The sequence below is a fragment of the Gymnodraco acuticeps genome, unplaced genomic scaffold, assembly GCF_902827175.1.
Source record: "Gymnodraco acuticeps unplaced genomic scaffold, fGymAcu1.1, whole genome shotgun sequence".
Taxonomy (NCBI): domain Eukaryota; kingdom Metazoa; phylum Chordata; class Actinopteri; order Perciformes; family Bathydraconidae; genus Gymnodraco; species Gymnodraco acuticeps.
Genome location: NW_022989803.1, coordinates 1337019 through 1363986, shown reverse-complemented (window position 1 = coordinate 1363986; position 26968 = coordinate 1337019). Strand labels below are relative to the sequence as shown.

General features: G+C 43.0%; 1 protein-coding gene across 2 annotated transcripts in view; it reads left to right on the top strand.

Moving 5' to 3' along the window:
• Positions 1-25647, top strand: part of LOC117553281 (striatin-like) — a 29623-nt gene extending 3976 nt beyond the window's left edge. Inside the window, exons 2-17 of one of the 2 annotated variants that reach the window (XM_034227161.1) lie at positions 8422-8525; positions 11984-12057; positions 14581-14659; positions 15483-15647; positions 16022-16157; positions 16243-16405; positions 17352-17462; positions 19260-19406; positions 19526-19662; positions 20784-20959; positions 22067-22114; positions 22212-22333; positions 22412-22579; positions 22671-22811; positions 23486-23674; positions 24076-25647. In XM_034227161.1, the coding sequence (XP_034083052.1) occupies positions 8422-8525; positions 11984-12057; positions 14581-14659; positions 15483-15647; positions 16022-16157; positions 16243-16405; positions 17352-17462; positions 19260-19406; positions 19526-19662; positions 20784-20959; positions 22067-22114; positions 22212-22333; positions 22412-22579; positions 22671-22811; positions 23486-23674; positions 24076-24245 (2130 nt within the window). In that variant the 3' untranslated portion in view covers positions 24246-25647. The remainder of the gene's footprint in view (positions 1-8421; positions 8526-11983; positions 12058-14580; positions 14660-15482; positions 15648-16021; positions 16158-16242; positions 16406-17351; positions 17463-19259; positions 19407-19525; positions 19663-20783; positions 20960-22066; positions 22115-22211; positions 22334-22411; positions 22580-22670; positions 22812-23485; positions 23675-24075) is intronic. The other variant, XM_034227167.1, reaches the window with a different exon arrangement.
• Positions 25648-26968: the final 1321 nt, after the last annotated feature.

Here is a 26968-nt window from a genome sequence, read left to right as displayed (position 1 = left end):
GGAAAACAAATACAAAATCAAAGGGTATTTATTTGGGGGAAACAATTATTACAACGGTATTCTACCCCGCTGTGTGACACAGTGCAGACATGAGCTAAATAGAGGTTTCAATCATGAAATGATTCTCAAATCTATTTCAAATGTATATAATAATAATAATAACTTTTGAACTGTAGTTTATATTGTGATATTGATTTGGATCCCCTGCCGTACCGATCAGCACAGATCTTTTTCAGACCGGATGACTGATGTTGAGTCAAGTTACGCCCTGGTCAGGCCAGCCAGTGCTTCGCTGCGCTCCATCTGCTCTCCAGTTATGGGGAAATCCCTGCTCCTACCTACGGTATCTCTTTGCCAGAAGTATCTGTCAGCAGCCATAATCTGACACCAGGAGAAGGTTGAAGGTGACTCAGGGTGTTCGGTGGCATCTATGCGGGACGGGTGTAGACTGAAATGTGGACACTTATCTTTCTTGGGAAAGAGGTTTTCTTGTATGTCTAAAGAAAAGGCTTTTAACAGGAGCACAATTGTTTCGTATCTCATGTTATTCCAGTTGTCTTCATGTCTTGGAGGACGGCAGCCTAGAATTAGCCTGCCTCAGTCAGATGACTTATTACTGTGATCTCATGTTTACTTTGACTAAGGACAAACCCTCAGGCATATTTAATTCAATGGCACGACGATAAAAAGATTGAACCAATGCACAATCATACACATGCATGCACAGTGGCATTCAGAAATTCAAATATGGGTGTCACCGCCATTCCTCAGTTGATACTATGTCCACCCCCAAGCTGCAGTTATTTTAGTTTGCCCTCCCAGTGTGCGCTTCAGAGTGGGAAAGTACAAAACAGAACATGCGTCCTAACCAAAAATATATACAGTATTCCCAATGTTGTTGCTCTCATGTAGTGACAGAGAGAGTGGAAGCGCCACAACATTCTTTTACCATGGAAGCTAATGCTACAAAACTGCTCACATCCTTTTCTCTCCAGGCTGTAAACCACAGATACATATCTCCATCACCAGTCATAGGTTTGAGACAGAACACAGTCACTTTCACCACAAACACAGTCAGTGTAGTCCATATGAATACCCACTGTACAGATAATGGTGAGAGATTTGAAACAGACTGGGGCTGAAGGGACTCTTGTTTATTAACCGAAGCCTGGTCCTCTGAGCGTTGCTCTACTGTCCCTGTTGGACTCCCACCAGAGCCTTTCTCTATGCTGCAGAGCGGCCTGTTAATTCCCCTCTCCTTCCTGCGTTCACACTTACAGCCTTCATCTGTCTACTTGCGTGGGACAGCTGCCTGCTTGTGCCACAAAGTCGCCTGCCTCCCCCAGTTTTACAGCCAATCTGAGGTCGCCAGTCTGTCAGAGTTGTAAATTGGTGTACTCACCAGCTCACATTGCTGTAGTCTCAATGTGTTGATGATATTGTGGTTTTCGCACTATTGAAGGTCCAAACCGTGTTTCGCTCCTTTTTAAAGTGAGTGTCATCTATGTCTACATGTTCGAGTACATTTCTACCCAAAAATGACTGGATTTTTATTTATTTTTTTAATGTCCATTACTGAAGTATTGGCAAAGGTTCAATCATATTTTCTGGACCCTTTTCCTTGCCTCATAGTATGCAAACTTGGGACCTCAAAATACCCAGGATTAAGCCACATTCAACATAGGAGTTAAGGTGGCATAAAGAACAATGTCACCTGTTCAAATGTGCCCTGCTTTTATTTGGGAAAATGCTGTCTTTGTGTGTGACTGTGCTTTTTCTCTCAATAGATGTTCTGAAATGGGGAACTTTACTAGTTTTCTTAGATACTGTTAATATAAGTTCACTCTCTATTGATAAACTATATAAATGCTCATCATTTCTGATGCTGGCTAGTAACAGGACCGATTTTTAGACTTTATTTTCTTCTTCTTTGCTTTTGTAAATGTTGTTTTCAACATACTTCTGCCACAACCACACCTTAGTTACACTACCTATTAGTCAGAGAAAATGCTGATGTGGAAAAATGTAGCTCTTAGCCTGCATACAGTTTGTGAGCGTGTGCATGTTAGCAAAGAGCCTCATGTTATATTCATGCAGGGTTGCACCCTTGTCCTCAAGGAGCCCAGCATACTGTCTTTGTTTGCACCCTCTGTAAAGTAGCACTGCAGTGTCAGCTTGACATGAGCTGTGTGACGTCAACGTGTAAAATGAAGTGGAAACTCGTGATGGGATGGAAGAAGATGTCGTTTTTGACTGAGAGACATCTCTGGCAGTGTAAAGATTTTATTTAGTTTATTGGCTTTTGTACAGAGATGAATGGCACAGTTGGTTCATTCCAGATAACTGAGCAGAAAATCTTTATTACATTACATTGCATTTAGCTGACGCTTTTATCCAAAGCGACTTACAATAAGTACATTCGACCAGGAAGACACAACCTTGAAGAAAACAGAATCATATAAGTACATCAGGTTTCATAGAGCCAAACATTTCAAGTGCTACTCCACTGGCTTTAGGTAATCCAGTCCTTTATTAGTATAAAAGTGCTTCGTTAATCGTTCTAACGCTCGAAGTGGAGTCGAAAGAGATGAGTTTTCAGTTTGCGCCGGAAGATGTGTAAGCTATCTGCCGTCCTGATGTCAATGGGGAGCTCATTCCACCATCTTGGAGCCAGGACAGCAAACCCACGTGTTTTCGCCGATGGGAACTTGGGTCCCCCTCGCAGCGAGGGCGCAATGAGTCGTTTGGCTGATGCAGAGCGTAGTGCACGCGCTGGGGTGTACGGTTTAACCATGTCCTGGATGTAGGAAGGGCCAGATCCATTCGCAGCATGGTAAGCAAGTACCAGTGTCTTGAAGTGGATTCTAGCAGTTACCGGAAGCCAGTGAAGGGAGCGGAGGAGCGGAGTGGTGTGGGAGAATTTAGGAAGGTTGAAGACCAGACGAGCCGCTGCATTCTGGGTGAGCTGCAGAGGTCGGATGGCACATGCAGGTAGACCAGCCAGGAGGGAGTTGCAGTAGTCTAGGCGTGAGATGACGAGAGCCTGGACCAGAACCTGCGTCGCTTTCTGTGTCAGCTGGGGACGTATCTTCCTGATGTTGTAAAGCGTGTATCTGCAGCAACGGGTTGTTGCAGCGATGTTTGCAGTGAAGGACAGGTTGTTATCTAGGGTCACACCCAGATTCCTTGCAGTCTGAGTCGGGGAAACAACTGAGGTGCCGATGTTGATTGTTAGGTCAAGAGTGGGACAATCTTTTCCCGGGAGGAAGAGCAGCTCAGTCTTGTCAAGGTTGAGCTTGAGGTGATGAGCAGACATCCACTGAGAGATGTCAGCTAGACAAGCAGAGATGCGTGTGACGACCTGGGTCTCTGAGCGGGGAAAGGACAGAATTAATTGGGTGTTGTCAGCGTAGCAGTGGTATGAAAAACCATGCGGGCTAATGACTGATCCGAGCGAGTTTGTGTACAGGGAGAAGAGGAGGGGACCAAGAACAGAGCCCTGAGGGACCCCTGTAGTTAATTGACAAGGGTCGGACTCAGACCCTCTCCAAGTCACCCTGTAGGTACGGTCTTTGAGGTATGAGGTGAGGAGGGAAAGTGCAGAGCCTGAAACTCCAAGTTTTTGGAGAGTGCGAAGGAGGATCTGATGATTCACCGTGTCGAATGCAGCAGACAGGTCCAACAGGATGATGACAGAGGAGAGGGATGCAGTTTTGGCAGTGTGCAGTTCTTCCGTGACAGCAATGAGAGCAGTTTCTGTGGAGTGACCTGCCTTGAAACCAGACTGGTGCGGATCCAGAAGGTTGTTCTGATTGAGATAACAGGAGAGTTGTTTAAAGACAGCGCGTTCAAGTGATTTAGACAGGAACGGGAGGAGAGAGACAGGCCTGTAGTTTATAACATCAGACGGGTTGAGAGTGGGTTTCTTTAGGAGAGGGTTTACTCTTGCCTCCTTGAGACTGTTTGGAAAGTGACCAGAAGTTAGAGAAGTGTTGATGAAATGGGTGAGAAACGGTAGAATGTCAGGAGCGATAGTCTGAAGGAGGTTTGAAGGGATAGGGTCCAGAGGACAGGTGGTAGGGGCGGGCAGAGGTTATTAAATCCCAGTTTGAGCAGCTCACTGTCTCACCCTGGCCCCTCAGAGCAATCCTTAATCTGTGCCTGTGGACATGAGCCGCTGGATCGATGTGCAGTGTCTGCATTTGAAGGGGGTGAGCTCCAGCCACCATCACAGGCCTTCAGTATTTCACCATGTCGCTCAGTGCTTCTGTGTCAACAGGACGGTGGATTACCCTTAGCAGTTTGTGTGATATTCACACCTGACAGTTAATTAGATGCTTTTGTTGTACTTTTGCACACAGTAGTCATTAGGTGGCCTTTTTCAGTTGCTCTCAGAGACACAATGTGCAAAGATTACCAGTTGTATTGCAGAGACTAAAATGACCCTCTGAGCAGAGAAGGTGAAGAGACAGCTGGATGTGAAACCTGGGTTATAATTGACTGAAAATGCTCCAGGAAGTTACATTGATAATCCGTCTAAACTCAACTCTTTAATTTCAGAAATCAGTGATTTTATTAATCTCCAGTCTGTCTCTTTTTGTTTATCCAGTGGACTGTAAGTGATGATATTAACCTACTTAAAGGGATCTGTTTTAAGAGGCAATGTTGCTGTAAATGTGGTGATAAACAAATACAAGATACTCAGCTGTAGCTATGTCAGTGTCTGGCACTTCTGTCTCCTTTTCCTGCCTTCCCCCCCATCATCAGGTCGGCCATCATCACCAACTTCCTCCTGACTGCTTTTCTGTTTTGTTTTGTTTGTGTTTTGTTTGCCTACCCTCCCTCCCAAATGTAAAGCGTCTTTGGGTTCAAGAAAAGCGCTATAGAAATATAATTTAAATGTATTATTATCATGGTGGTTAATCTCATGCTATTGTGAGACCTGTACAAATTAAGAAATACAACCGTTTTTCCTTTCAGCTTTAATTATAGTGGTGCAACAGCCACATTTGACTAACCTATCCCGACCTAAATGGTGTTAAAAAGGGATATCAAATGTTTACTTCTTTTTAATAGCTACCATAATTGCAAAGAGCTGAACTATATTCCTTTATATCCATTTTGTATTTGCAGTTTTATGTGTTTCTGTCTGTTTTACTGATTTAATTAAGAGAAGGTTGACTGCATGCCAAAGTAGAAGGTATTGTGACCAACTTTCTTAGCTGAGCTTACCAGTATTTAGCCAGCGACTGGTGTTTATTTTCCTCCCTAGCTTTAAGCCTCTCTCTTGTGCGTCCTTTTCCTGTCTCTGAAAAGCCCTGCGCTGTGGAGGGACGCCCCGCTCTCCATGTCTCTCACTCAGACAGACTAAGGAGCCCTTATCCAGCGACCCAATAATGCAGGCAGTGTGAGGCCTGGAATTAAATGCTTCCTGTGTCTCTTTATGGCCCGAGTCGACTCATTGCATTCCTCCCAAGGTTAATGTTTGATGGCGGAGAGATGGCGAGCCAGAGATTCACAGAGCCGCACTCTTCTCTGTCTCTGGCATCGCAGGACGCCAGGGGTCCCTGGGCCAACGCTTCATGTGGATACGGAAGTGAATAGATGCTCGCTAAATCAATCAACGCAGATGTACAGTTTTATCACAGTGAACCAGGAGTCAATGTGCGTCCAGATTAACAGCCTATCAAGCTGTTCTTCCACTTTGTCATCCTTGGCATTTTTGATGTAGGGCGTTAAAGAGAAATCTAGGCCCTTTTTATGGGTAATTTATAGTTTTTTTGCCTCTGCTGAGCATTTGAGCCAGACATATTGACTGTGTTCAGCTGGACATCAAGAGACATTTAATGTCAAATAGTTTTGCAATTTGCCTAATGATTTGTTGGTTCTGCAGCCCAGTGACACAGTTCTAAAGCAATGGGCCAGTGGTCCTCACGGATATTTGGATTGGGAGCCACTTTAGAGTTAGTTATTTTGGGAGTCACACAGTCTAGCACAACCCAAACGTGGATCATTTTCCATATGCAACATTTTTCGTATGTCTATTTGTGTCCCTTTTCTGTTTCTTGTCTCTTAAGCAAGTTGTGCATTACTTAAAAACCTACTTTTCAATCCAGCTACAAATCTATATTTCTCATCAGGTAATGAAAATGAATGGCTTACTCCGCTATGACTTGTCTACTCTGCACTATGTTGATGAGCCACCTTTCTTTCTTGTTATGCCTTCCCGGTTATTGCTCGATGATTCTGCCTCTAGGATGTGGAAAGACAGAAGAGTACTAAACGTTGTTAACATTGTTGTCAATCCTGAATGCATTAGTATGGGTCCAGCTGATGCACATAAAACTGGATGAGTGAGACATTGGAGACGGTGTAGAGGTAATAAGTAGAGTGATGTATGTGCTGTGCTGACACACCTTTTCACGAGGATCAATTGTTGGCATCTGTGTACACTGCTAGCATGTGACTTGGTGCTGTTTACACATCGTCAAGCTGAGAACCCCAACCTTTAAGGGACTGTCGCTGGAAGGTTGTTATGAATTCTTCTGAACTGTGGATAGAGAGAAATGCTCGTAATAATACGAGGCAGATTGAAGTGCTGTCATGACTCATTACTGCAGGCAGCAGCAGCGCTACTTGCTATCCGTGTGAAACTGTGATCCAGCCCACTCAAACTCGCACCATCCTCTGCATGTAGAGTGACATGCAGGGAATCAAGTCCATATCCATTCTCTGTTAGATGCTAACGTCTGGTTTTATAAACTGAATCTTTCCCGAGCACTCTCCTTTTGAACTCAGACAGGTGAAGTCTGGCTTTTGGTGCTTTCTAAATCCTTACCGCTCTTCTGTGCTTATGGTTTACTCGGTTTCAGATTTGATTGAAATGTTAGGTAATCCAAAATAAGTTTCAGAATAGTCTTCCCATAACTACCTGGTGGCACTGAGATATACCTCTTGTGCTCATTGTCTTGCTGGTCATTTTAACAACTGACGGACGCTAAAGAAGAGTGTTGGAGAAACGATGGCGTACTTATCCTCCTTTCTGTGAACAGCGCAGCCTTTAGAGATTATTAGCAGCATCTAGAGCTGCTTGACAGTGCTCACCCTGCTGTAACCTCTTAAATACAGGACATGAACAGATTTAGTGTGTTTCTGTCTGCTTCTCAGACTAAATGTTGAAAATGACTGTTGAAGAATGTAAAAGCTTCAGCATCTTAGTCATTTATTTTGTTATTTTCCATGAAAATGAGCTCACTCCATAGACGTTTTCGTATTTAAAGGCCTGCACTTCTGGAGACAGACAATGAACAGCTATGCTCTCACAATAAACACACATGCACAAACAAGAACAAACAAATCAACTTATTTTCTTCACAAATAGCATCCATGGTGGTGGTCTGTGCATTACACTGTAATTGCATTTGTTCATACCGGAAGAAGCATAGAAGATGCTTCCTAAGTTAATACAGTTCACTTTGATTAATGACTTAAATAATGACAACCTTTTTCCTATTTTGTCCTCTTACTCAGATAATGACTCATGAAACTGTAAGTAAGCTTCGTCATTTCTGTGTCATTTGCAGCTCAGGCCAAGTACTGGGTCGATGTTTTTGTACAGGAGTAAAATAGATTCTGAACTGAAGTGTGACACGGAGAATCTGAAGTGTGAGATGGGCAAATGTTTTCCACTTATAATAATAACCGAAGATAAAGTAATCCTGCTGAAAGCTCAGTAATGTATCGCTGTTGCCCTTGAGTGAGGAATTGTATCTGTCTTGATGTTTTGTACATTTGTAAGACTGAATAATTTTGACATAAATATATTTAGGTGATTACAATGGTTCAATGTCGGGCGCTGCTGTAAGATACAGTTTTGCGCAATGTGAGATCTGCTCGGTTTGATTTATTGCTGCAGCTCATGCCCTGCATGCTTTACTGTGAGCTGGCCACTAGCACTCTCATTTCAAAAGTGCGTGCACACACACACACGTGTGATTGTGTGTGGTACGCAGCAATGCAATGTAATGTAATGCTGACTCAGACCGAGTGCGTCGACAGCTGCTGCCTGTTACTGAAGAGAGACAGTGGTGTGCAGAAGGAGGGGATATTCGAGGAGGGAGGGGGGCGCTTAGTGTGTGGGAGAGTGAGTAGGTTAGATCAAAATAGAATAGTACAGATTGGCTTTTTAATTCCCATCATGCCACACATATTGATTTGACATCGTCCTATTTCAGTCTCAACGGAAGTAGTTGTTCTCAGATGCTGCCTCGTGGAGGTTGTTTTTGAAGTCTTTGTTGCAAGCTGGCTCATATCTAAGATGCCAGAACATCGGAAACATTGACTCTATTTATAAAAGGAATCGCTGTACATCTTTTACTACTTTTAAAATGAGACCTGACATTCCTATTTATATGTTTTCAGGCCCAAATCGCATTCCTGCAAGGGGAGAGGAAAGGTCAGGAGAACTTGAAGAAAGACCTTGTGAGGAGGATCAAAATGCTGGAGTACGCGCTGAAGCAAGAGAGGTGAGTTCCTTACCACCCACTGCTGCCTCAGCCCACCCACAATACACACAAATACAGCAGTGAACAAAAGCAGTATTTCCATGTTTTTTCACACTCTAAAAATAAAGTCCTGCTTCTGAGAAATATAGAAAAGAAGAACATGGCTGTGTGAGAATTCTTCTGGTCAACAATTCTGCTGCACCTGTCCTGCACAGAGCTACCGCACGCCAGAGTTCAACACTTTGATAATGAGTTAAAGTTTTTTGTTAAGAAAGTTAGCTTCCTCCTGTTGACATTCAACTCGTACCAGTCTGATGTCTCAGCTGGCGTCAGCAGAAACAGTATTGGAGTGAGAGTGCTGGAGAGAATCCCCCCCGAGTCCTGGCGGTGTGATGTCTCTGGACAAGAGCGTGTGTTGGCATGAAAGCGTTGTTTGCCGTCGGATGCTGATGATGCTTCAGCATCCTAAATATAAGGACCAGACGGTAAAAATAGGAGCGAGGAATCCTCCTACCACCCAAGATGAGGTCACTGTCGCAGCTTTGTTCCTCTAGTAAACCAGAAGAATTACATTGTTTTCATTCGGCTGTGCATTGGCCCGTCGCCACCTCACAAAAGCTCTCTGTGGTAACGGTGGTGATACACTTTGCATTTCCCTTTCTCCTTGTCGCATGGCTGCATCCTGGAACGAGAGATGTATTGGTGACTTTGAACCATCGAGTATGTCATTCAGTCACAGACTCTGTAGCAGTGGACCTCTACACAAACTAAAGAAATAGTCCTCTTAAAGGATGATTCCAGATTATAACAAGCAGGGTCATCACTTAGTAGTTTCGGCCTTCACTCCCATTGATGATAACACATAATCAAAGTAACTGCTGGAAAAAACCCTCGAACATGTTAAGAAACAGTTGCAATCACTTATTGAGATAATACATTTTAAATGGAATTTGAAAACATTTATTTGGAACAGAACGGAACGATGTTATCAACATGTCAGTACATGTTGATAACATGTCTGACATCGTGATACAACTTTGACACACTTTACTTACTGTAACTGTGTGTTCCCACAGTTTCCTGTGTATAAGAATAAGGGATTATTATTGATAAACACATAGGATTTGTCTAGGTTTGTTGGACAACCTCAAGCTGGGAATGTGTGGAATTCTATGAATGCAAAGCAGAGTATTGCAGAAATGAAAGTGACTAATCTGCAATTTCTTTGCTGGATAAGTAAAGGTTACAAAATTGAAAACTGAGACGGGTAACAGATGAAAACGCCTGACTGCAGGTATCTGAATTTGATTGTTTACTTTTAGGGTAATGAGAGCATTAACACGTCTGAGGTGGACAGGGCTCAGCGGTTTGTTACATTTTGCCGACCTGTGCTCTTTGAGTAACTCATCATTAGGTCTGATAGGTATGGAATTGTCCTCTGGCTGTTTGTAGTGTATATTTATCTACTTTTCTCCGGTGAGATCATCGCATACTGGAGCCTCAGGAGTAATGTAACCCAGAATTACTAACACTTGTACCCGGTTGCTTAGCAACAGGTCATGTCTACAAAAGTACCTGAACGCAATTTCAGAAATAGCTTTCTGAATGTGGGATGTACCCAATTTAAAATGAATTTGATTTGGATGGGGGTTGCTTCCTCTGGATCTCAGGGTGAGTGGTGAGGCGGGGGCTGTGTGAAGTGAAAGGTGTGAGAGCTCTCCCAGTGTTGACTCTCTACACTGAGGCCCCATTTAGACGGGAACGAAAATGAACCGAATTCGATATCAAAAAAGTATTCCGTCCACACGCAATCGGCTCAATAAACGTGTCCGTTCACACGAGACCACCCGACCCGCTGGAGACGCTGTAGTACATATGCCGGGCCTGTAAGTGGCGCTGTACTTCCGCCACAAAATACACCAAAAGCAGCGAAGAAGATTTACCGAGCATGGTTGCCATGGTTGCCCTTCTGTTTATTCTCCGCGGTGGGTTTAGCAGCAGAGGTGGGGAGAGGAAGGGCTCTGGCTGTTTCTCTTTTTCTCCCTCCCCAAGCAGGTGCTCCTGCTGTAAATCTCCCCGGTAGTCCACCAGCAGATGAAAAACACCCGCCTCTTCCAAGGGACAAGGGAATCGTGCGGCAGAGTTTCCGTTAGAATTTTTTTCCGCCAGTCAACATGTCCGTTAAAGTTTAAATCTTCCGGACAAAATTAGAAAAGTGCTGGTCAGTAGTCTTCTTTGTTATTTATTGAGCTTTAAAACAAATGAATAACGACTCTATATAATAATATAAGAATAATACACGGAGCCTCTCTTTTCCTCCCCCTATCCTGCATGTCTCCGTCAGCAGCAGCTGATCTCTGATCTCTCTCTCCTGTCCGATTAGACTGCAATCGCGTTTACGTCCATATCGATCAAAGCTCGAAACACTCGGTTGTTGTTGTTGTTGGCGAAACACATCAGCAATGACGCGGGTGACACAGGGGTGAGCAGGAGAGGCGGGGATATGGCGTATAGAGGCGTGCACACGGAGCCGTTTGACCCCCCCAGAGCGTTCTGTCCGCAGATCTATCCACCTTGGGACCAGTTATCGTTTGAGTGGTCCGTTTCTGCGGTTCCGTTACGGCCTCGTGTGAAAGAACCGCCTATACGATAGAAAAAGTAGCAGATACAACCCGAACCGTCTCCATGTAAACGGAGCCTGAGGGTGTGTGTGGCACTCGAAGAAATCTCAGTAATGCAAAGGCCGAATAAACCAAATTGTATAGTCGTTTCTAAATGCAGGCGAAATGTTTGTGAACAACCGTTCTAGGTAATCATATTGTGGTGATATTTCGTATTACCGTAGTAATTTGTCAAAATTACTCATTTGGATGCCAAACAAATGACAACAAAGTTTTTGTTTCACATGTGTAGAGTCTAATAATAAATGTTTATTGCCTGATCATCATACTGTATATGTGATTTTGCATACAAAGACAGCTGAAACTATTAAGAAGATTAATCAACATAACAAAAAAAGCTAAAACTGTTAACATTTTATATTTGTCATAGTCGTACTCTTCCATGATAGTAAATGTAAGGTATTATCTGAATATAAAACTATCTATGTAAACTGAGGACCAGGAAATGAAAATGTTTCACTACTTTCTAATGGGTAACATTTTTAAAAGATAAGAGTAGTCTGTTGCAGCCCTGTTTAATATAATGTATTCATGTATTTTTAATGTATAATGACACATATTGCTATCTTCAAAATATTCACTTTAATGTTGTGAAATTGCTGTGAAGCTGTCTGATAAGAGAACGTGTCTGGGAAAAGTAGAGCAAGTTGGTGTTGGGATGACGTTCAAAGCTTATTATGCAGATGCCATGCATAATGAGTTTTTTAAATAGCTTCTTTTCAGACCGTTTATTTTTTTATCAGCCCCCCTTTGCTTATTTGTCTGTCTCCAACCTTCTTTTTCTTTCTCTCCTTACAGAGCAAAGTACCACAAGTTAAAATATGGGACAGAGTTAAATCAAGGTGACATGAAGCCTCCGACCTACGACTCGGGTAAGTCTCAAACAGCCAACTCCACCTCCTCGTACTAAATCACTTTGATTGTTGCGTTCACATACCTCGGGTGACAGGACTGGTACGCATGTGGATGCTGCGTTCCAGTTGAAGCTTGTTTTCCTTGATGGCGTTCCTTTCAGTGTCCTTTCCTGAATGAAGAGTACCGTTGTTGTTGTAACGGATATACTTCTGAACAAATATTGAACTGCTGAAAGAGGCAATCTGGCAATGTATACAAACCAGTTGTGCTCAAACTGACTAGATGTTTACAGACTATGGGCCTTATTCACATGAAAGAACAACCATACTTAGAATTGAAAAAGACACAAACTATAAACCTGTCATATTGTGCTAGTTTTCCCAAACTACTAAAACATTTATTTTACTCTCGTGGTATCTCTGTCTAGTATTTCCAGACATGATAATATTTAGGATGTTATCCTCGGTTTGAGGATATCTACTTTGGATATTTCTATATCCACCCAAATATATGGCGCTCAAAACATTAAACATTTGCATTTAAGGAAACAAAACGGCACGTATCCAGAAACAGTGTTTCTCCTAATTTACATAATCCTGCTGCCTACAATTATTCATTTTATTTTCCAACCAAACAGTATGTTATGTGGATTATACAAAATAACTGGAGAGATATATATTGTTTTTTTAAATGTAAATAGAGCTGTAACAATTAATCAAATTATAAGATTGTCGATAAACTGAACCTCTTTGAATTGTTGAAGGAACTCAAAATGAATGTAATCGCATTTTCCAACTTTCTTTGACAATTTTCACACCTAACAATTCTTAAGACTGCATTCTGAAAGAATTATTACCACAAATTAGATAGCTTTAAGTGCTTGGATATATTAGAAACTTGATCCTAAAGCCATTAAAAGGCTTCTGGACTGCTACAAAATTGATCTTGTGGTGAGATTGTTGTAAACTGAGTCAAATTTAAATATTAATGCCTGTTCATCATCTTAGAAACGTATACAAAACAAAAGCTAAACCCTCACCACCTCATGCAAGTAAGAAAGCACGCAGATAACATGAATCAAGGTTGAAATACTTTAAAAAAGGACTTAGAATGTCTGAAATGCTTCTCTCACTTTTAAGTGTTCCCCCTTTCCTTTGCAGTACCCAGTTTTGCCTCGGTATTGTCCCTGTGTCACTGCGATACCTGATCCTTGTTATATTATCGTAGTTGAATTGGTCTTGCATGTTCAAGTGCCATCATTAAGTTGAATTGCGACATTTCCTCTCCTCTCCCCTCTTCTCTATTCATGAGAGGAGGGCTGTTCAAAGCACACAAGCCCTTGAAGTGTTGATGAAGGGGAGAGGTGTTAGGCGGAGGGGAGGGAAGAGGGGTGAGACGAGGGGTGGGAGGTGTTGGTGATGCACCTGCCCGATCCTCGCCCTCGCCCTCCTGAATTGACACCCTCTGTCTAAGGATAGAGGGTGTCGTTTTTCTCATACTGATATTCAGAACAATCTGTGTTGTTGTATTTGCTGTAAAGTGTCTCTACTGTAGGCTAATTTTATTATATGTACAGCACTTTGGCTCGACCAAAAATCATTTATACATGTGCTATATAAATCAAACTTGATTTGAATTGGGCATGACCCACTTTTTGAGTCACCCTCGTTTCTGCCCCGCCAAGTCAACATCCTCGACACACACACACACACACACACACACACACACACACACACACACACACACACACACACACACACACACACACACACACACACACACACACACACACACACACACACACACACACACACACACACACACACACACTCTCTCTCTAAATCTTATTAACACGTCTCTCTGCCCATTGCAAAATTCCCAGCAGACTTGCAGAAAGAGTGCTGATGTTGTTTAATATCAAAGAGAGCTTTGAATCCCACCGTTGCTTAGTCAGGGCCGTAGTCGGTCATAAACACTGTGTTGTTGTTCTGGTCACACACATCATTGCTCTTCGCAGTATGTCATGGGATGTAGTTGGAACAGCCATTTTGAAGGTGTCAGAATGCATCAATAAATATCCAATATCTTGTAAGAGAAAGCCGTTGCTAATGAGACTTTTCTCTGTCTTTACTGCCAGTGCTGTGTACACAGCTTAAGCTCGGCAATATTTATCAACTGGGATGTAAATACATGGATTAAGGATAGCTATTTATTTTGCACATGTTGACTGATGGTGACTATGGTCCAAATCCAATAAAGAACAAAATAGGTGAATGGGCAACAATGTAAATACTCATTATACTGCCCAAGTGTTTCGAAAATGTTTCATTATTTTTGTATTGATTCACATGAGACACATCAAAAATGACTCGAGATCCTCTTCCACTTAATTCTAGTCCACTGTTGACTTGTTAATAGCACCCATGCTAGTTGCAAGGATGCCGCGAGGCAGGAATGTTTTGGTCGTGTTTACAGAGTGGAAATGATGTGAAAGGCCGTGCTGTTTGTGGAGCCCTGATTTGTGTCCTTCTCATCTGCAGATGAAACCAACGAGAATGAGTCTTCTGGATCGCTCAACAATCAGCTGTCCTGGAAACAAGGCCGTCAGCTCCTCAGACAGTAAGAGCACATGCTTTGATCTTTCTGAAACAGTCCTCGACCCAGAAAATGTAATCCCTGCTCTGCAAATGACCTGTATCAAGACCCCAAGATACATTTCTCTGCAAAAGTATTCTCATTTGTGTTGGACTAGGCTTTCATTAATTATACTACTGGGTCAGAAGTGCTATGGCCCAAAAAGAATGTGTATGAGCTCCCCCACATGGGCTGCAGCTGTCATTACATGCTCTGTGTTTTGTTTTGTTTTCTCTGGTATTCCCAGCGGGCTAAGGGAAGTTTAGTTATCATGTCAGCCAACAGTCAGTGTGTGTAAATAAACCAGACACCATCGGGCAGCCTCACACATCATGTGCCCTAACATGCCGGCTGATGATGCAGCAAATTCCTTCTCGACTCTGTGTCAAGGGACAGATCAATTATGTGCTGAGACACCGTTCCCTTTCAGTCAGATGCCCGCTCAAATTTAGAGCTTCTGCATATTACATCAGTGTAATACTTGATGAGTAGCTCATCTGGCCTCAAAAAAGCTGATACCATCAGCTAGACTACTGCCAGAGAACATAACACTTTAGACAGTCACAAGTACTCGACTATTCCTCATCTCCGACCATGTTGTTGTCTTCGGGGCAAATCAAGTATTCATTATTGTTATCAAATTGTTAATTTATTGGCTATTGCAGCATTATGAAAGACTAACTTCAATGTTTTTGCATCTTCTCATCCAAACTTCTTCTACTCCACACTTTACATAGATATGCTTGTATTCATTTCACAATAATATGGGCTATAGCATTGGTAACCAAGTGCATTAACCTTGTTCCAGGTACCTGCAGGAGGTGGGCTACACAGACACCATCTTAGATGTGAAGTCCCAGCGGGTCCGAGCGCTGCTAGGACTAGCCGGGGACGGAGGCGGGAGGACGGGGGAACGGACCAGTACTGAGCCTTTAGTCAACGGGACAGACGCATCAACAAAGGGCGGCAGAGGGTAAGTACGCTCCCCTAAAGCTATCTATAGACTCGGCTACTACAACAAGTCCATTATATTCAACATAGAGTGGCTCATGTCTTAAATGTAGTGAAACTTTAAACAAGCATTGATCATCATGCTGAGTCACTGGAGGTTGTGAAGCCTCAAATCGAACATGAGTTTTTGAAGTCTACATTTTTTGATTGATTTTGAAGTTTTGCTAAGGACAGCCCAAAGTCGCACAGTGGCCATAAAGTTCCACATACCAATGTTTGCTACATGTGTGTTGCACTTAGGACTGATTGGGTGAATCAGTTCATATGAAACTACTTTTTATTATCACTGTAGCATATTATTCTGATTGTATTGTATGCATTATTGTTCCTCCACAGGAAAGCTGAGCTCTCTGACACCAGCGCTGTCCTGGAGGCCTTCAAGTTCATTGAGAATGCTGCAGCAGAGTTCAGCGATGATGATGATGATGAGGACAGCGACGGGAGGGACAGGCCTAATGTGGAGTCCAGGACGGTAAGGAAACGGTCTGCCCTCAACTTGTGCACTCAGGAATTGTTGCTATGCTTTTAATAACGGTAAGCATTATTATTTTCCCAAGATCCTGAGAAAGAAGCCCACGTCGTCAATAACGCCGGCCAGTATGGACACGAGCGAGGACCCTGACACAGAGGAGGCTATGAAGGGCTTTGACTTCCTGTCCAGTCCTGACGAGATGGACACCTCGCCGGAGTCCAGAGGCAACGGGGACGGAACAGACTGGGGTGAGTCAGGAGTCTTTCAATGAAAGAGGAGAGTTGGGATCCTATGAAAAGCACCATCACAGGTTTAGTTATAGTTCCTATTCCTAGTTATACATTCCTTGCTAATTATCTTCTTTTTATAGTTTGGTGACTGTTCATGGAGTTCCTGTCATTCACATATCACGCTGTGGTCATAAATCATGATGTTTTGATGTGTCTCTGTTTAACCCATAGTGTGTGATCTCTTCCACTGTGTGTTCCCATAGCCAGCCCGTGACCACTATGTCTCTTCCACTCCCCTGTCAGCAAATCAACATGACTCACTTTGAGTCTCATTGGTCCTTAGACCCAAAGCCAGAAAATGGGGTTGATGTCATGCAGAGAGGTTTCTTTGTAGTTGAACGTAGGTTTGAGCATTTCAGTTGTGTACAACAATTTGGTTTCACAAAGATTTCACACTGAGGATTTTATGATTGGACATCATTACTCAATTTGGGTGTGATGACCTATGGGGGAGTTGGGGATTACAATGGAGACTTGACGGAGAGGAGTAGGGAATCTGGGACTTAACTGATATGATATTTTAAAGGGTGATGCCAACGGTTTAGTTTTCAACTGGGATTGAAAATGCCATCAGCCCTATATTTAGTTTTTTGGTATTTGACCAAAAAAGGGGAATTAAAGCAGAAAAATAACAGATAATTGTATGTTTCCCCTACAATTCCTTAGATATATCATGACATGTTCAAATGAAAGAATTCTAAACATGACATCCACTTCCCTCCAAGCACTAAAGAAAAAAGTAAAAAGATTACACTAAATAGTTATGAGTCTGATATAACTGAGGTGGTAGTGGCCTGCTTACAGAAAAGGTCTCTGCAACTCGCCCCCCCGGCCCCTCCACTCGGGCCTCGACCAGAGCAGTAACTCAACAGCCTCTCGGTCTGGTTTTGTTCCCCCTGTGTAGAGAAGGACGAGCAAGGTCCCATTTCTGAGGCCTGGGACGTGGACCCGGGCATGATAACCAAACTCAAGGAGGAGTACAGAAAGGAGCGCAAGGGGAAAAAGGGGGTGAAGAGTAAGTCCTGTCGGGCGTCGCTGCCTCCCTCCTCCTCCTCTCTCTGTAGACTCTCAGCCAAAAAAGCCTCGAATCAAAAACAAAAACATCTTGGCTGCTTTATTCTCATCTCCTTCTTGAGCTGCTCCTTATTATGCCTTCTACTCAGCATTGCTCTGTCCTTTTGTCTATCATTTCAAACTGAATGTCCCCTCTGTCTTCTGTCCACAATCTGTCACCCTTTATGTCCCTACCCAAACCCCCTATATGTAATGCCTGATGCATGATTTTCTGTCCTGTTTCATTGTTTTGTTTTCTATTCATCATCTTCTTCACGCTGTCAAATGTCAGACATTTATGTGAGTTAGTCATGCTGACATGTCCATCCCTGTCTTATCTGGGCTAGGGCTGCACGATTTGGGGAAATAATCTAATTGTGATTTTTCTGACAGATATTGCGATTCGATTTGCGATTTAGTTTTTAAGCGACCCAATGGAAGTTTATTGTAACATGCGGCCATATCTCCGGCTAGGAAGGTCGTATCAACGTGCTCCCGTCTCTAGCACGCCAGAGCTACGAGTGAAAGAACTAAACTTACATGAAACTTGCGTTGGGTTGCTTTAAAGTCAAGCTTCAGTTTAAGATTCACCCTGTAATAGATGTAAACGCATGTGATGGAGCATTACTAACCTGACTCAGACGGTTTGTTTCACCAAACCATCTAGGAAAGATCCATTGGAAGCCATTTGGAAAAGGGAGGCACTTTCAAAAATACTTGGCAGGTGATTGGATCAATCACCTTCTATCATGGGCCACTTCTGATTGGTTAACAATGGCTGGTACATGTGGAGCACAGCACTTCTGATTGGTGTGGATGACTGACACACAAGAAGAACAAAATAAAATCGCAGGTTTTGCGATTTTTAATTTAAAATCGCGATTTCGATTTAAAATCGATTAATCGTTCAGCCCTAATCTGGGCTAGAGCTAATCTCCACAATCATCTGTTTCCTACATCAGTATGTCCTCAAATCCTAATAATACACCATCTTCATCTGTCAGCCATGTTGATACTACAGTAATGTTTCTGCTGTTGTAATTTGATGGCAATTACAAGCGTTTTCTCCGTGAAGTGACTCCGCTGAATACTACTGCGCTCAGAATGAAGCCTCACTTCAGCCTCATTCAGTTAGAGAGCTCTTAGATTTCACACCAAGCTTTGCATTTCGGTTTTTTTCTTCTTTTTATGAACCGAGGTATTGAATCATGAGATCCAATACCTCGGTTCATCTCACTTTTCTATTTAATCTCAACACCACCTTTTTACACCTGGCTTTCTCCTCCTCTGGTGTAGGCAGGAGTCTATTTTTGATCTTCACACTGTGTTGGTACTTTTATCACTTTCATGTGGAAGAGGTTGTCAGTGTGAGTTTTTTGAGCAGTTGTTCTTTTGGTATACTGTATTTAATATACTGTATTTCATTGCCTCAGGTTTGATTCTAAAGGCCCAGAAAGACTTATGGAAGATAAACATATCTCAACATATCTCAACACTTTTTCTACCTTTTCCACTCATCTAATAAGAACTCTGGTGCTGACTCCTTCATTTTCTCTTCTTTTACAAACTATAATTTATGTAGTTGTTTTCTTCCCTTGCAGTGCTTCCTTTCCTCCCATATTCATTCTCTTTTTCAGCTTGCACTCACAGCTTTGTAATGAAATATTGTATTGTTTTCATACTTTTTTTCCCGCTCTCTCTCCGCTCTCCATCACTGTGTGTCTGTTTGCTAACACTGTTGACCTGCTTCGTTAAACAGGACCAAACCGGTCCAAGCTGCAGGACATGCTGGCTAACCTGAGGGATGCAGAGGACCTGTCCCACATGCAGCCCCCACCATCCAGCCCCCAATCCCGACCCAATGCGGTCCGGTTCAACGAGCATGAGGGGAACCGACCGGATGAAGGTACTCCAGAAAGAACGTTTTGTGATTTAAGTGTTACGTTTTTGTAAGATGTGCTTAAATCCCCTCCATCAGTCTTATCAGCAATGGTTTATGTATTTATTCGTTTGTTCTTTCCCCAGTTGAGGCGCTGACCTTCCCGCCCACCTCAGGGAAGTCCTTCATTATGGGCGCAGACGAAGCCATGGAGAGCGAGCTGGGCCTGGGGGAGCTGGCTGGACTCACCGTGGCCAACGAGGCCGACAGTCTGGCGTACGATGTGAGTAGGCAAAATGGAGTTAAGAGCCAATAGACAATTTATCTGGGGAAAAACGATTTATGTTCATGTTTTCTGTAAAACAGCTGTCCCACCTCTTGCCTGTGACCTGTGGGAAATGTGCCAAGTCACATCACATGCTGAAAACGTTCCATCTGTGTGTCAAACTGCTATTTTTATAGACAGCGGCAGGGAAGTCAAGTCAGCGTTTCCGCCAGGGGGGCGTCTTGCCGTCATTTGACGCCCTTATTCAGCTCGGGACGCCCTGAACTCGGGCCGAGGGCGTCCACAAATATTAATAATTCGAGAGAAGATCGAGAGTTTTTATCGCTTGAAATAACGAAAAGGAAAAAGGACAAGGACATCCCGCTGTTGGAGGGGAAAAGGAGTCTGGTGGGATTCTTTTCGAAGTATTGAAGATCGTTTCCCCGACATCGAAGGTGCCTGCCGCAGGACAACGATTTAGACGCGATGAGCGGGGGGGGTTTTAGTGGAGCACGCGCATGAACTGCGAGCGCCGGAGCCTCGCAGCGGCGAAACTGAGGCTCCGTGGTAAACTGTGGTAACATGAAGAGACGTTTGGGAGCCGAAACAGCCGGCGCTTTAAGAGAGCCAAATGATCCGGCTCACTAACGTAAAAAGACAGTATCTATAAGGGACGGCTCAAGTCAACCCCCCCCCCTGCTCTCGGGGTGGACGCCCTCTCAGCCCTGGTCTGGCAGAAACACTGAGTCAAGTATTAGTGCAATGTCCATTTTAAGGCTTACACATTCAATACACAAAAACATTAAGCAAAACACTTATTTGGAATATTGAGTGTAGTTTGAGTGTAGCTATAAAAGCTGTCACATGATAATGTCTGTTTTTATGAAATCTTTGTAATCGAAAGATCACCTTCTACATAAGACTTCAGGAAATTACTTTTTGGGAAATGCCTTCCTTTCATCTAAATTTGTAAAGAAAATGTTATGTTCAATCTTTGTGTTATATAATATGGCCAAAGGCTGAAAAGCTATATCACATTGACAACAATGTGCAGCTATGGATTATTTTAGGAGTTCTCATTATAAATAAAAACACATATCATTTGTTGTTGGGTTTCTGATTTGATCTCTCCCTCTCAGATTGGCAACAATAAAGATGCCATGAGAAAAACATGGAACCCCAAATTCACTCTGCGGAGCCATTTTGACGGGATTCGCGCTCTGGCCTTTCACCCGGTGGAGCCCGTCCTGGTCACCGCCTCCGAGGATCACACACTCAAGATGTGGAACCTTCAAAAGACCGCTCCTGCCAAAAAGTAAGCACACAGGAATTTAGTGATTCCTGCTGTTGGTGTCGAATTCGAAAGACAACACACAGCTTTAAATCTACAGTATCTGTCCATTCCTTCCTCATCAGCTCAGTTAGAGACACGCGTACTCAGCAACAGTGCTTTTGATTCAGTGTCTTTAAACCTGCAGCAGCAGAGAGAACATCATTAGAGGGAAACTCTGTTGTTGGTTTACAGTCCCATAAGGAGGAAAGCTTGTCTTTGTATCTGCTCTATGACACCATTCAGCTGGAGGAAACGGTCCCCATGTGACAAAGAACTGACACAAGACTCATTACATGAAGTCACAGCACTGCTGCCCACACACAGTCTGATGTTGTTTCAGGGGTATTAGTTCAATGAAACAGCATGATAGCAGGAAATTGAACAAGCAAATGTCTTGAAATAATTCACCAACTTTCATTTTGAATCTGATCTTCAACACATACACACACACTATGTTTTTTTTCTGCCAATAGGGGGTCTCATCATTGTAGGACACATAGGATTTCTTCTTTTTTAATTGTTCAGAGGATTTTCGACGGGAGCCGAATTTCCACAGAGGTCTCCAAAGCAAAGACACTTTGCATTAAACTAGTAAAAGATACTAGATAAAGCAGTTTCATGTTAGAAATCAGTCTAAATCCAACACTGTTAGGCAGACAGAGACTGCTAGAATAGGCTCCTAGCTTTATATATAAATACGTATATAGTTATAATTATTATTATTTAAATGTACCAAGATCGTACCTTTTTAAAAGTGTAGTTTTCAATTCGATAAAGAAGTACATTTATGACACTTTCTGGAAGACAACCACATTGCTGTCGCATGCATAAAGGGGGGATAGGACGTCATGTAAGGGGACCAATTGAAATGGACCATTACCTTGAATAGAATTTCCCAGAGTTTGAACATTTTTGAAAACATGTAAGGGTAATTTAAGAACACAACTCAATAAAAGATACGCCGTAAAGCTAGTCTTTTCAAAAAAATCCATTTTACTGCAACAAAGTTAAACATTATTCTTTTAAAGCTGGCATTGTTGTTTTTCATGTTCTTTCTGTTCCATTAATGAACACATTGTTTGTCCGCAGGAGTGCATCTTTAGATGTGGAACCAATCTACACTTTCAGGGCTCACAGGTAAAAACACTGCAAGTGCGCATATATAAAATAAACGTTTATCCATCAAAGCATTAGAAGAGTCGTTTTGCTAATTGATTATCATTTAAAACCACAGGGGGGCTGTGCTGAGTGTGGTGATGAGCAGCACAGGGGAGCAGTGTTTCAGCGGAGGGGTGGACGGGACTATTCAGTGCTGGAACACCCCCAACCCCAACATCGACCCCTACGACTCCTACGGTAACAGCGCCGTGTGTTTAGTTTAAATCAGAGGATTGATCAATCTGATCACTGTCACTGACTGTCTCTCTGCCTCAGACCCCTCCATGCTGCGGGGGGCGCTGTGCGGACACACCGACTCTGTGTGGGGTCTGGTGTACAGCAGCGCACACCAGCGCCTCCTCTCCTGCTCTGCAGATGGGACTGTGAGACTGTGGGACGCCAACACCACCTCCCCCGCCCTCGCAGTATTCAACGAAGACAAAAGTACTTCAAACGTGTATTATAACCTTATTTTTCCTAATGTTCGCTTAAGTTGAATAGTCATCATTAATGTATCTGTCTTTCTGTGTCCCAGAGCTGGGGATCCCCTCTTCAGTAGACCTGGTATGCAGTGACCCGGCCCACCTGGTCTCATCCTTCACTAACGGAGAGATCGGACTCTTCAACATGGAGACCCGCCAGCTGGTCCTCAGTCTCGAGTCCAACTTGGAGCCGGGTAGGTTTGCCAAGTTAAAGGCTGCAGCATTTAGACCTCGATCAGTACAATTTTACATTGGTTTCTAATCTTACAATAATAATAAAAAACACCCTATACTATAAACTATATACCGTGTGTTGAATTCAGCAATGAAGAGGAAGTAGAGTCAGAAAATATGGCTCTTGAGCAACATCTAGTGGCAGCTATAGGAAAGGAAATCATAAGCAGACACATCTACTGACCTAAAATGTGTTTCTGTGTTTTGACCAAAAAAGATAATACAGTAAGATCTATTTGTGCATAATATAACAATGTTTATTGTATTTCTAGTTTTACTCACTTTACTCGAAATGCATTGCGATTCCCAACATTATTGACCTGCCCATTATAACTTTTCTTTAAGAAAGAAAATGTACAGAATACCCAAACATCTTTGTGACTTTTAATGTTTCATGAGATAACATTGACTATATACATGTTCTTCAAAACGTTGACTTGAACACACCAATGCTGCGTATGCGTCATATGAATAATGTACATTTGACCAGCAAAAAGATATAAATCGGATGGCCTTTGGAGATAATGCTTTCAGACCGTTTCAGCTACTGATCTCATCCAGATGGACTGCCCCCCCCCCCCTGAGTTCCCTCTCCTGCTGTGTGACGTCTAACGTGCTTATCTGTTTCCACCAGGCACTCCCTGTCGGATCAATAAGGTCCTCAGCCACCCGACTCTTCCCATCACCATCACCGCGGAGGAGGACAGACACATCAAGTTCTTTGACAACAACAGCGGGAAAATGATTCACTCCATGGTGGCTCACCTGGACGCTGTCACAAGCTTAGCTGTAGACCCCAACGGACTGTACCTCATGTCAGGCAGTAAGTACCAGAACATATACATGTTACACTTTGTATGTCATTTTTTACGCACCTGCTGAATAAACAGAGATGATTCAGTCACTATAATGTAAAGTGGATCCGGAGTGTGCCTTTATAAAAATGTCTATACTTTTACAGTCTGATCTCTTGTAATCAGTTTAACACTCATCCATAGAGAAAACAAATGAATGTTCCTAACTCATTTTTAGCTCCACTTTTGCATTATTGAACTTATCAATTATACTATTAAAGCTATTCTATAACCCCTCAATTGTCATTTTAAGGTAAATAGGGTTTTCCCATACACCAAACTGCACGGACTACAAATGCAAGTCTTGTTTCCAAGTTTAAGGAGCAACAGGCTCATAGTTACTTATATAACTGGTCATGTTGTTTCGCAGGTCATGACTGCTCTATCCGTCTGTGGAACCTGGATAGTAAAACCTGCATCCAGGAGTTCACGGCTCACAGAAAGAAGTTTGACGAGTCGATCCACGACGTGGCGTTCCATCCAACTAAATGCTACATCGCCAGCGCCGGGGCCGACGCTCTCGCCAAAGTGTTCGTATGACGCGGAGCTGCGTGTCCCCCTGCAGCCCCGCTCTCGGACTCAGTCTCCCATGATCAGGGGCCAATAGAGACACAGGGGGGGGGAGGACCTTCAGGCAGGGGTCCAGTCCCACCTCTCACAGCCCACTGGTTTCTTGTCCCACTGGCAGACTATGTAGCCTCAAAACGGACCGTGACTCTCCATGACGAGGGTCGGCAGGGAGGGCAGTCAGGAGGAAATCTGCTCTCTTGACCCCCCCCCATCTACCATCCAGGCAGGCCTGGGTGTGACCCGCCACAGCACCCCCCCTCCTCAGACAGACTCACCTCTGTAACTAGCAGGCTCAGGACAAGTGTTAGAGCGAGGAGTGGAGAAATTAGGTTTCAAGCCGGTCTTCTGCCCCGTGACTTCACGCTCATCCCAAATCCCCCTGACCCCTCAACCCTCTCACACACCAGGTCCGGGCTCTTTTACTCCAAGTCAGGTTTTGTGTTGTGTGGTTCCAGAAATATGGGGTACTGAAGGCTCACTGGAGCTGTCGTGGCAGCCTCTCACTTCTTCTTCTTCTCTGCTTCCCAGACTGACTCTGCTTGCTGGCCTGCCTTTATTTTTTCCTTTTTAAAAACACGTATTGACAAATGTGCCTTTGCTTTAAAAAGGTCTTGAAAAATGTTATTTTAACAAGCTTGTTTTGGGGAACAGAGAGGGAGGGGACGGCGGAGAAACAGAGCAGGATGGTCACAATGTTGTCGATTTTAACATTGGATGTAAAATTACAAATGCTTATAATAAACAAAAATATATATTCAGTCTTAAAATTTACTGTGCAGCGTGAGTTTGAGTGCTCCTTTTTGATAAGTGTGGTTGGGGAATCAATTTTGTGCATTTCAAAGCTGGTAAAGTGATACAGACCATTAAATATAATGCCTGTTTGTTAGATTCAAGTAACTGTACACTTCAGAAGTAAGATTGCAAGCGTATGTGTCCAAAGTAAACCATCTTGGTTAAATAATTACAATTCAAACTTCTAGATGTCCATTTTAGGAATAACTAACTAATTTTGGCCAGTTTGCTCTTGTGTGAATTGAATGGCTTGTACTGTATGTAGTTTTCCCCAATTGTGCGGATATGCTCGACTACAATGTGATGTATCATGTCCGGATATTTACAGTAGTCCAATGTTTAGCAGAAATTAGTGCAGTACTGTGGGACTACTTGGAAATAATGAGTTCACCATCCAACACTGAGGGAAGACAAAGAAATGTCTCTAGTTTACTGGAGGACAAAGCTATCCTGGGTTTTAAAAAAGACAAGTCAATCAAGATGTTGCACGTGTAGAGTGCAGCTTCAAATGAGCCATTTTCTCAGTCACTGGTTTGTATATGAAAGTATGTTCAAAATAAAACCTGCTGTAAAATGTTTACTGGGCTCTGATGTTGGTCATTTGGCAAACGCTCAATGGATTCTGTGTGTTTCGCCATGAGATACAGCTTGATCCTGTTTTTTGATTAATTTTTTCTACATTTTGACTAATTGAACTTACACAGAATTAGTCATTAGCAGCTTCTGCTTGCTGTATATCTATGGACAAACACACACACACACACACACACACACACACACACTGGATTACTGATACATAAGAAAACTTAGAAGCTCAGTGACTCTAGGGCAGGGGTGGGGAACCTTTTTCCTCTCAAGGTCCATTTACATTTTTCCAACATCCTCCGAGGGCCGTACAAATTACTGACCTCTGCTTAAAAAAACTAAAATCACAGCCCATTCATTTCGCCTTTCTTTCATGCTGTGCAAAGAAAAAGCAACCTCTTAATCCAGATATCTCACCATAACTCGCGTATGCATGCACGTGCACGGTTGTGGCATGACCACCAAAACAGAAAGATGTGGACACAAGATGTGTGCAAATGTATTTAGTTTCCTATCCATGTGGACATGATTTAAGTGAGGGGGGCCTAACCTCCTCTAGGGCGGTCCGGGGGCATGCTCCCCCGGGAAGATTATTTTTTAAATGTTGAAGTTAAAAGCATCAATCTGGTGCACTTTGAGAGCAAAATTAGGAGATCAATGGATACATCTCTCAACACCCATATGAAACAGAACTGGAAGCAGATTTATTTTTCTTTATGGATATTTGACAAATCACTCTCCTTTCAAACTGTATTCTTGTTTATTAATAACAACTTTTTTTACTGTCATATAGTATTTTATACCTGTTTACTTTATTCTCTTATTTTTTTATAACTATAATGATCATATAAAGATGTGCCTTTACCTCACTGGTTGGAGAAAAAGCTTCTTATATTCGTTAGCATAGCTAGCTAACCTGATGCTAATAACAACAAAGTTATTGACTGTATGTCAGATGAACAGATCGCCACTGGGCTTACAACTAAGACACAGCCATGCAAAAATTGCGGCATGTGTACGGCTCCTTATGGGTACTGCAATTTTTGGAAGTGCCGGAGCCGCGTTCTGGTGCTCTCCGTCAGCACTACACCCCTGTCAGACGAGACATATACCACGTGATGACACGTTAGGCTCGTGTTGTATTCAAGGACCCTGACCTTGTCCAGGAAAAACAGGCACTCGCTTGTTTAATTTTGTTGCGGTCTAGATTTCTTTAATTTCTTTCTTTTTTGTGTGTGTACATAAATTACCTCGAGGGCCGTACCGAAATTGTCTCGCGGGCCGCAGGTTCCCCACCCCTGCTCTAGGGCTACTGC